Raw genomic sequence first — 10796 nt, forward strand, 5'->3', positions numbered from 1 at the left:
TGTCGATTGAACTCAATTACGAGATATCGGAAATGGATCTGATAATTGAATAGAATTTATTTTTAATAGCGACAATTATTTACCTACCTCGGAAAATGAATAAGTTGAAGATAAACAAACACCTGCATTTTTTGTCTGGTTTTGAATCAATTCATACAATTACTGAATTTCGTATTAGTAAAAAAAATGTGTCTTTTTCAGCTCAATAGAAGAGTCGAAATAATGCAACTGCTATTTGAATCGAATTTTTGAAAACGATATCGCTAAGATGGCGCCGTATGCCGAAAAACGGTCGACGACCCTGTATAATAATTCATCAATATAAAGTCTTGAATGGTGGCATGGTATGAAGAAAAAACGAAAATATAAATAACATTTTATAGATCCACATCTCATAAATAGTCTATACAACAAACCAGTTCATATAAAAATGCAACATACATAGGTAAAATTAATAACAAAAAAATCACACCTTGCTACTGAAAATCTACTGTATTCGTATATCCAAATTTCACGAATGAAGAATGAGTAGATAATGATCAAAACCCACACATAGAAATTCCTCATAAGTCCTATCCATCAGCATTTTAAACGGCACTTATGTGAACCGTATTACCGAATTCTGAGTTATTCATCGTTAATTCAGACATGTCGCCACTCGCTGCGGCCATTTCCACATCGGAAGGCTTGTTTTTATCTTTGTGTTTTTTACTCAGACCCGGTAACTTGGGCAAGTGTCCCTTTAAAGCACTCACAGAGCCTTTACTCTTAGACTTTTCCGTCTCTTCTTGTTCCTCTGTTATCGAATCCAACGGATCTTGGTGATGTTCGTCTTGGATAGGAATGTCATCTGGAAAAAACCGTCGTTTTTCATGCCCATTTAGCGGAGAAAATTCGGAGAGAAAAAGATTTTCATTAAAAAAAGTGTTCCAAAACAGTGGGAAATATGAAATAAAAAAATATACTTTACCTATTATTTATTGTTATTATACTCAAAGTGGCAAAAGTGCACTTTTCAATTGCGTGTGTTGAAAGTAGTAGCAATAATAATAAGTTTTAACTTTGTTCGAAAAAAGATGATATGTTGACATTGTGAGCTTTGACAAGTTATATCGTAATGATTGCGCTTCTTGAGGAAAATTTTGATAGAGATCGATTTTGCACGAGTGAAAAGGTGGTCCCCAAGCAAAAAACTAAATTTGAAAGTCTGCTTCAGATTTTATGAGTACCTATCAAATATTCATTTATCCACCATGGATTCACAAAGTGATCTATCTGTTCCCTTGAGCATTATGACATTCATCTAAGTGATTTATGAGCCATTATTCACTGGTCTATCAAACTTCATGGTCAGAATCACAATGGTGGATAAGGTGCATAAATTTTTTTCCCCGAAGTAATAGGAGATACGATTCAGTTGTCGCCCTTAATGGACACCAACAAACTGTGATGTAGTTTCAGTAATAAATTGAGATGACATAAACTTAATATTGTCTCTCCACCATTGTCGTCAAATTTATCACATCTAATTTTACAAACATTTCAAGAATCTTTGTAAAATTATATAGAAAGGAAATGTAGAAATCATTCAGTTATCACCAAGAAAAAAAATTATCAGTTTGCTTAAAAAATCTTGTGAAAAGAATTTTGGTGCCACTGATAAATAAATTTCCCTTACTTTTGTGATATTTCGATGGTTCACTGATTCTTTGTTACATCATTATCATCATTATTAGCTGTTTCCAATTCTTGGTATTCCTGGCGATTTTCAAATCTTCTAGAAAAAAACATTCTATTGTTCTTGATTCTCATAGGCTATTCTCCTCTTAAATTGATGAAATATGGAAAAGTATATATGAATGTATATTGTGTACCTTTATATGAATATAAGAGACACTTTCCATTTGTTCTATTCAAATTTGAAAAATATAAAATAAACAGAATAAGACTGAATGTATTACTGATGTAATAATTTACTAATAATAAAATAATTGGAACAGTACTGATGTTTTTATAATACTTCATTTCAATTTAAAATGCATTTTCTTCGCGGTTTTTCCTAGTGGATTAACTTTTTTTAACAACCAATTTTTTTTCATTCAAGTTCAGTTTAAAAGAACAAAATGCTGTAGGCCAATTAACTACCAATCGACAATTTTTTCACAGCATTTGTTCATTTTGAAAAATTATGACTTTAAGATCAATGAAGCACACTTTATTTTCATTGTTAAGAATGCATATTATTTTTAATCATTCCGAATTTCCTATCCTTCTCTTCATCCGCATAATTTTTTTCTTAACTTCGAGTGATCATTTATGTTTCTATTTTTCTCTAATCCAAATTAATAAAGTTTGATCATCCCGAATTGTCTAGCGTATCATCTGAAATTTAAATTAATTATTCTAAATACCAGTTATCAGCACGACAACAATGAAAAAAGCTAAGCTCTTCTACTTAGCATTATTGGCTTTTTCAATTGAATCAAATAATCTATAGCAGTAAGATAAAAAGCCAAAGAATGCAGATGAAAGAGATTTTAGGAATATGAATTTTGCTGAACATAAACCGTGAGAATTCGGTGGTATGAATTTATCTATTTTTCATAGTTCAATACCTCAGGGTGCTGCTGAATCAAAACACTTCATCATTCAGTGAACTTGTCCATAATAAGAGCTATGTAAATAATAATTCCTTGCCAATTTAGTAAAATTATTGATTGTTGAAAATATCTCAAATTATTGAAATAGTTTCCGAAGGAATAATGAAAAATATCAACCAAGCATTCAGAGTTGACGAAGATAGTTGAATTAGTACCTGGTAATTTCTTTGTCCTGAATGATGCATTTGTTATCATTGATTTTGATACATTGTGGCTGTGAGAAACTCTAGGGGTTGCAGCAATGGTTGGTGAGTATTGCAGGAGATTTTTCACAGCATTTGCAGCCAGAAGTACATCTGTAAAAATAAGAAATGTTATTTTGATTCTTTATTAAATAAACACATATATCAACTAGTAAACAGCTAATACCTGGGTATGTCTCGTAGGATGCTCTGTGAATAATATCATTTAGAGCGGTTTGACCAGCATTAATACCCCTTTGCATGGCATTATGAACTATATTGATCAACTCTATCAAAAATGTATTAGTCACAGGAATTCTACGGGTTGAAGTAAGAGACTGTGCAGAAACACTGTCAGTATCACTATTTGCTGAATTTCTTCCCGATCTGTTATTTTGAAACCCTTGAGTGACCAGTCTGAAAATAAATATAAATCATTTTTCGATCAGAAATATCTCTCACTTTACAGCCTACCTTGATATAACCCTACAAGTACACTCTATGCCCTGTTGTAGTGCACTTGACAAATATTGGTTATACAGAAAAATGAGCGCAGTTAAAACTCTGTATCGATTCTGAGCATTCAAACATTCCACTTGCGGTAATGGTCCCCAACTAACCAGTTTATTATTACATTCTTCCCATCTTCTTAAAGAGTTCTCAGCAATAAATGAAGGTTCTAAATTTGTTGCATCATGATAAATACTAGATTGAGCTATACTTGGCAATCTGAATGTTAAGGTTTTAGGTTGACCTTTTGCATCAATTATCTAAAACACCAATGTTTCATTGTAAAATAGGGATGTCTCTTGAAGAAGATTCAATTTGCTCACCTCTAAATTATACAAACTCACTAAGAGAGTTTGTATGGAAGATATCGTTTTATCACCCAAATGTAGGAATACTAATATTGGTATATACTGTAGAGTGAATCTTTTCAATTGTTTTTCTCCTGATCTATAGAAATCTAATAACTGACGACATATACCATCTATCATCTAGAAACGAATCGTTAAATAAAAATCGTTGGAGTTCTTTGACCCATATACACTTACATTATCAAACTTATATTTTGAAGGTTCTGAAAGGACATCGAATAACGCTATCATGATTTCATGATTGTGTTCTTGTTCGGCAGAATAAGTATGGATTTCACTTTCTGTTAAGGCTTCGAACTCTTCCATCCATTCTAATACCAAAATTTCTGCCATAGTTCGGATTCACACCTACAAATTCAAATTAGTTTGGCGGTCAGATCGACTTGAATAATTCCTAATCAGAGCAATTTTTATATTGTCTTGGATATTCACATGAATTTTCTTATTTGCATGAAAAAAATTAAATATCTGAAGGGCCGAAATGTAAATAACAATTGCTTCGTCAAAAATGTAAACATGAAATTAAATCTGTCAGTGTCAATCTGACAGTACCTTTGTTTATTTGAGCTATTGCACATTACAACTAAAAGACAAGAAAGAAGAGGTTACTCTAGAACTACCAGATTCAGACTTATGGGAACCATAGAGTTCAATGTTGGGATATGTGGGAGACCATAGATTACAGGAATCTCTTCGATCTGGGTAGGACATATTTCATTACAGAAAACTAATTTGGGATTGGTTTCACAATACAAGTTTTAAATATTAACGGTAGAGGACGACAAAGTATTCGCAATTATACAAATATTACAATTACAATTATACATACGACAATTATTGTCGGAAAGATAATAATTAGGATATGTGCTTACCATAGATAAACTAGAACCTCGTTGTAACCGTTCGATCGAATTTAACTGACCCTATCTTTTTGGGGAACTCATTCATATTTGAAGAGGAAAATCGAATCATTTTTCGAAATTGGAAAAAATATTTTTCTCAAGTTTTCATAGGCGGGGGGCCATGGGGGCCTCCAACTGGAATCACCTTCGAATTGGACGTTTCTCTAAATTAACTGACTGTTCGAAAAGGTGACAAGGGCTTTCCATAAAAACATACTCAATGCGATATGATGAAATCGACATTTTTTCTTTCCATCTTGTAATGAGTCCCACCAAAATGATTTTACGAGGTACGAATCCAAAAACGTGTGGAGTAATTATATACCTCTTCATATGGATTCAATTCTGGTTGATGTAGAATGAAAAAAGCCATTATCAGCGTTTGAAACATTCCAATTGTACCATTACATAATTTGTAAACGAGTCTCGTCTGCGATGATCGCATTGAGAACACATAATCCAATCTTAAATGATTGAATGGACATTGAATTTCGCAAGGTGGATGGCAATAACCTTCCATGGAGAATCTTTCTGAAATTTCTTTTCAAATGAAAATTTCTATTATAGAATATTTTTAAGTAACTTTTATTCAAACTGACATCTTTTCTTGAATATGGTAATTACATCTATATTGAATTATGAAATTGAAAAGGATTCGTTGATTACAGCCAACAATTGAGTATAGCAAGCAGGTGGTTTTAGGAATAAGAATAATTTCGAGTCCAAAATTCATGCCTTATAAGGCATGAACATATTTCGATTTGCTCGGCAATCAAGAGTCAAAATTACAGACATTTGGGCAAAATTTTAACATTTTCCTTCGAGAAAAATCGAGCAAGAACATATTTCCGAAATTTTTTAGAGAAGAAGCTCGAAGAGCGATGGACTATATTCCATCGCTCTAAAAAATTTCGGAAATATGTTCTTGCTCGATTTTTCTCGAAGGAAAATGTTAAAATTTTGCCCAAATGTCTGTAATTTTGACTCTTGATTGCCGAGCAAATCGAAATTGAAATTCAATAGACGGATAAGTAGACGGAAAATGTAGGTCACGTGCAAATTCTTCATTCTGCATCTCAGAAAGTATTCAGCAGATGACACTCAAATTTTGTATAAACTGCGAAAACGTCATTTTTGGGACAAATAATAGTTACCAAGTCGTTCGAATCTGTATTTCTCGAAATATGGATAAAATTATCTGTTTCTTCCGGTAGCCTAAACTTTTCGGATATAGATTTAAGAATCAAGAGGAGAACCTGATATTAGGCACCCTCGAAAATTCCTCCCTTTCTTGAATCTTTTCTACATTCATCAAAGAAACGAACACAAAAATGAATTTATATCGAAAAATCGAATGCCTGCATGGGCACCACGATTCGTACAAATTGAGGGGTCCATAACAGATATCTATCATCGGTTGAAATTGAACATTTTAAAATTCAGAGTTGTCGTTTTGAAGGTGTAATGTGTTGCATCAGGTGCATTACCGTAAAGTGAATCCTTTCTCTATGCACTCTTACCTTTTCAGTCTCATTCACATTAGATCGTCTCATCTCAAGTATTTTTATTGAAGATGATCTCGTTTTACTGTCATACAGATCGATTTTCTGTAGTGGGATATTGTCATTGATTCATATAAAAGGTACACAGCTCTTGTCTGATATCAGTACAGTTCACCACTTTCCAACGAACCAACACAAAAACAAAGGGATGATGAGGCTGGTAAGATAACTCTATATAATGTCCTATCTATATTAACAAAACCATAAAATTAAGAAAAAAAATATAGTTGCTTGATAATTCAACATTTTCAGAAACAAAAACAACCCTTTTTTATTCCTAACAGTTTTGCTCTGAATATTTTCTCTATATCGTCAGTTTGTAAATTTTTTTCAATCCTATTGAAAGCAACTCTCGAGTATCCATATTCGAAATTACAGAGCCCAAATTGAAAAACTAAAAGAATCTATGAGAAGTGGTTCATATTTTTTATTTGAAACATCATTTTCGAGCTTCTGAGAATTTTTCTAAAGTAAGAACTCTGCTCAGTTGTACTCTAGCGTTGATCTAGAGCCATTTTTCATCGTCTTCGCCTTCTTGAAATAAGAAAGAAGTTGCTTACGGGATATTTATATCAAATTTGTTTTTTTTTTCAGTTCATCGCAGTAGCTTTCGTAGCTGTATGTTCTGCAGCTAGGTTAGAAAACACTTACCTACCTCCCAATGGTGCAGCAGGAGCTGGTGGTGGTAATGGATTACCACCACCATACAGACCTGGTGCTGGTGGTGGCGCAGGTAAGAAAATTTTTGTGTTTGCGATTTCCAGAATTACTTTTGGTTCATTATTTCCGAAAACAAAAGTTACAAATTATAACGAGCCTGATATTTTCGATATTCACGTTTTAAGACATGCAATTTTCAAAAAACACATAGTTTCAGTTCTACTTATTGCACTCTCTTAACTGTAGCTTCTAAATTCCACCAGTTTTCTCTATAATATGAACAGAGATCGTAAAAATAAACTTTCATGAATCACATTCAACCTCTGAAATGGTCCAGAATGAGGTGGGGGTCATTTTTCTGTTCGTTTCCATATCCGTATGGAATGTCATAAAATGCATTCAACTCCCATGTTTATTTCTTTATCGCCCGAACAATCAATTTCGAAGTTTCAAGAATTCATGTCACCGCGATTTGCGGAATTATAATCACTCTGTTATCCTTTGTGCGGTCTATATGGGTATAGGCAATCGAACAAATCAGAGATGTATCGTCACTTGTGAAATAAAGGATGCTCACTACTACGTTTGGTAATGCTCTGAATTCTTGATGGAATGACTATACGAGTCACCTATCACGAATCGAGAAGAAGCTCCTATATGTTGAGTTACCTACCCGAAGAGCATGCTGTTAACATGCGATTTATTGACTCATTGCACTATTTCCATACAATTGGAGAGCAAGGCATTGCACAAGTTCCAATGCCACTAGGTTACATGAGAAAAATGTAGGGCAGAAAAGATTGAGATAAAGAACCTGACAGATATGTTTGCAATGCTAACATTTCGTTCAGTCAAGGTTGCATAGATCGGGAGGAAATATTAATATACTCATATAAATGGAAGATGAGCAATTATTACATAATATTTCGAAAAAACGAATCATTTACGATGACTTAGTTTACCTCAAACAGATCGCGGATAATTCAGTTTCAGTAAATCTTCAGAATATCAAATTCTTTTCCAAAGAACTCTTCATTTGAAAGGTGACTAATCTGCTTCAAATTAAAAAAATTCAATTCTGATTCTGAAAGTGAAATTTCATATATTTCGACAAACTGAAAACTGAAGATGCCTAACACTTCTCAGGAAACGGAAACGGTGGAAGACCCGGACCATCCTACGGTCCTCCTGGAGGTGGAGCTGGAGGATCTGACGATGCTTCAGCAACCATAATCTCCCAAGAATACGAGAACAACGGAGACGGAAGTTACAAATACAGGTAAAACATCATATCTCGCAAATTACAATATTACATCTTCATGGTATTTGTCTTATAGTTACGAGACCAGCAACGGCATCAAAGCCCAAGAAGACGGTGAATTGAAACCAGGCGGCGAAGAAGGCATACAATCGGCTGTTGGTTCATTCTCTTACACAGCTCCCGACGGCACCGAGATCAAGTTGGAATACACCGCCGACGAAAACGGTTTTGTCCCCAAGGGAGACCATCTCCCAACTCCACCTCCAATCCCACCAGAGATCCTTAAATCTTTGGAAGAGAACGCAGCTGCTGCAGCAGCCGGTGGACAAAACGGTAATGGATACGGTGGAAACGGAGGAAATGGAGCAAGACCTGGAGGAAACGGTGGAAGACCCAATGGAAATGGAAATGGAAATGGCGGTTACCAATACTAGGTTAGTCAAAATCGAATATTTCATTAAAAAGAAACGATAGGAAATAGTATGTTGTTTAGTTAATTTGATTCCTTAATATTTTTTTTTCAGATATTTCCAATGATCAACCTGAATAGGATGTTTCCGGGATAGACACTTTGTGTTATGGATGTGATCTTGATATATTTGCTTGGTACTCAGTAAAGGTTTCTGCCATTTCTCCACTTTTGATGAATCGACTGCATTTTTAATGGGATCAAACCAAATATTTATATACCTACATAACTATAAAAGTGTCATAATGCACATTCTCATATAGTCTGTGAATTTGGGTTTGCAATTTCTGACAGAATATCGCAAATTGCACTCTCCATATTGATAACAATTTGTGAATGCGTGATTTATAACTTGTATAAATGTTATTACATATGTATTATATTTATTTCTTTAATAAACGATCATATTGAAGTTTGCTGCTTATCATTTGAAAGCCTCTTTTACTGCTCAATCCTAGCAAAATCCCCAAACCTGATATACGTTTCACAATGAGAACGAAATTACATAGAGGACTACTTAAAAAAAAATCCTGTAATAAGCTATGGAATTTATCAAACTTTTTTGGCAGATGTGTGAAAAATAGAGTGGATGAAAACTAAACTGAAGGTGTACCTACTACATACAAATAATGCAATTTAATTGAATTTATGTAAGGTATATAGCTCGGACTATATACTTTAACCCGGAATTTTTCGAATTTTTCAATCTGAAGAAAATTCTCATAAATAAATCCTCATCTTCACATTTTCTATACCTGTACGTGTGGGTAGTATCCAATCTACGCGAGTAAAAAGTAAAATTCCTATTGGATGTTTTCATTTTTCTTCATTGGCAAGAAAAAATTTATCACGCAGTGAGGAAACAACCAATCGCGATACTCTATTCTTCCTTTTTTTTTGGGAATAATCAAGCATCCTAAAGAACACGACTTTCAGTGAGTTTTATTGAATTATATTCGAACGGATCGCTTCAATAAAAGTGGTCGGCGTACACTTCTTCGTCAGATCAAAGACACCGATCGTAGACTAATAAAGATATTAAAGGTTATTGCAGGAGATACCTGTTTTTCATTTCTTCTGACGGGTAGCATTAGGTCTAGAGTCTAATAAAACCAAGCCGCTGCTGTTTATTGTTTTCGTCCAATAAATTTGTTTTTGTGATAGGGTTAACAAAAAACGCATAGGGTACATTTTCAGTCTTGATGCCAAAAATGGGCGAATTTTTTTTTGGAAAGAAACCTACGACTCGCCTCTCATATGCATGCTGTACCTTGCCCGATATTTTTTCTGTTTCCTGTCACAGGTAACTACGAAAAATTGTCTTGAGGAAGACCACACGCAGGATCTGATACAGGTAAGGGAAACTTGTAAGCAAATATTGTATAACAATAAATTGTGGAGTCGCTCTAATAGGGTTAACTGTAATTTCGGAAGCTTTGTGAATGAGGTTTACGATTTGCTCTAGATAACAAATATGCATCATTCTTTCCGGACATATATTGCATCGTATAATGAAGAAGAACAAGAATGTTTTGGGAACTTTTCGAAATCGTCAAAAATCTGAATTTTTGCTCATAACTCAAAAACGAAGCGTGTGAGGCCACGGTTTTCAACAATCTTTGTTTCTCTGAATAAGAGTTGGGAAAACTGCTTTGTTGTTTTGCTCTAGATCTCCTAGTTTCAGAACGTCAGAAAAGCTTGCACTTACATTAGAGGTGGCCTAAAAGGTAATTTCACTTCATTTAAACCATTGTTCTAATGTTATGAAAACAAGAATATTGTCGAGATTGATTTTCATCATAATCATTTATGAAGACCCTGCAGTTATAGGTATCGATAAAGGATGTGGTATCCGAATGCTGCTAGAAAGATGGGTGAAAAAGCAGTAGAGAATATTTGGAATAAAACGCTGAGTATGTATCATTCTTTTCTAATAAATTACTATAATTTCATATAAAACCGTTGGAAATTCATTTTTCATACCTATACTCTTGATACGACGGTTCGGGATATAGATAACATTGAATGGTAAGGGGTTAAAAGAGGAAAATCCTTGCTTATTTGAAACCCATATAGGTAAGGCATCAGTTGACGAAGAACTTCTTGGAATGAAACCCAAGCATAAGGCTTTTCTTGGAAACGGAGACAAGTTTAAGTTATTGACACAATCAATAAAATGAAAAAACGTGTATGATGATGGTTACCTTCTCCAGAGGTTGTCC

General features: G+C 34.0%; 2 protein-coding genes across 3 annotated transcripts; one reads left to right on the forward strand and one right to left on the reverse strand.

Moving 5' to 3' along the window:
- Positions 1 to 364: 364 nt before the first annotated feature.
- Positions 365 to 4257, reverse strand: LOC123311857 (hyccin). Its single transcript, XM_044895958.1, has 6 exons — positions 3898 to 4257; positions 3676 to 3840; positions 3317 to 3612; positions 3030 to 3259; positions 2816 to 2956; positions 365 to 850 (listed from the first exon to the last, which is right to left on the reverse strand). The coding sequence occupies exons 1-6, from the start codon at positions 4051 to 4053 to the stop codon at positions 588 to 590; spliced, it is 1251 nt and encodes a 416-aa protein (XP_044751893.1). The 5' UTR covers positions 4054 to 4257; the 3' UTR covers positions 365 to 587.
- A 1705-nt stretch (positions 4258 to 5962) lies between these two features.
- On the forward strand, positions 5963 to 8986 carry LOC123311858 (pupal cuticle protein 20-like). 2 transcript variants are annotated; one of them, XM_044895960.1, is made up of 5 exons: positions 5963 to 6344; positions 6779 to 6905; positions 7991 to 8123; positions 8182 to 8539; positions 8630 to 8986. In XM_044895960.1, exons 1-4 carry the CDS (start codon positions 6333 to 6335, stop codon positions 8537 to 8539), a joined length of 630 nt encoding a protein of 209 aa, XP_044751895.1. In that variant the 5' UTR covers positions 5963 to 6332; the 3' UTR covers positions 8630 to 8986. The 2 variants fall into 2 exon arrangements, with proteins under 2 accessions (XP_044751895.1, XP_044751894.1); XM_044895959.1 differs by having other exon boundaries at positions 5969 to 6344; positions 6779 to 6917.
- Positions 8987 to 10796: the final 1810 nt, after the last annotated feature.

This window comes from Coccinella septempunctata, chromosome 4 (genome assembly GCF_907165205.1).
Source record: "Coccinella septempunctata chromosome 4, icCocSept1.1, whole genome shotgun sequence".
In the NCBI taxonomy this organism is placed as follows: domain Eukaryota; kingdom Metazoa; phylum Arthropoda; class Insecta; order Coleoptera; family Coccinellidae; genus Coccinella; species Coccinella septempunctata.

Bases quoted from the DNA above. Each gene is read 5' to 3' on its own strand.
- LOC123311857 (XM_044895958.1), bottom strand. From the start codon at position 4,053: ATGGCAGAAATTTTGGTATTAGAATGGATGGAAGAGTTCGAAGCCTTA. The intron at 3,613-3,675 runs GTGAGCAAATTG...TTGGTGTTTTAG, and splicing joins TGAGTTTGTATAATTTAGAG to ATAATTGATGCAAAAGGTCA. The intron at 3,260-3,316 runs GTAGGCTGTAAA...ATTTATTTTCAG, and splicing joins ACTTGTAGGGTTATATCAAG to ACTGGTCACTCAAGGGTTTC.
- LOC123311858 (XM_044895959.1), top strand. The intron at 6,918-7,990 runs GTAAGAAAATTT...AACACTTCTCAG, and splicing joins TGGTGCTGGTGGTGGCGCAG to GAAACGGAAACGGTGGAAGA. The intron at 8,124-8,181 runs GTAAAACATCAT...TTTGTCTTATAG, and splicing joins GACGGAAGTTACAAATACAG to TTACGAGACCAGCAACGGCA.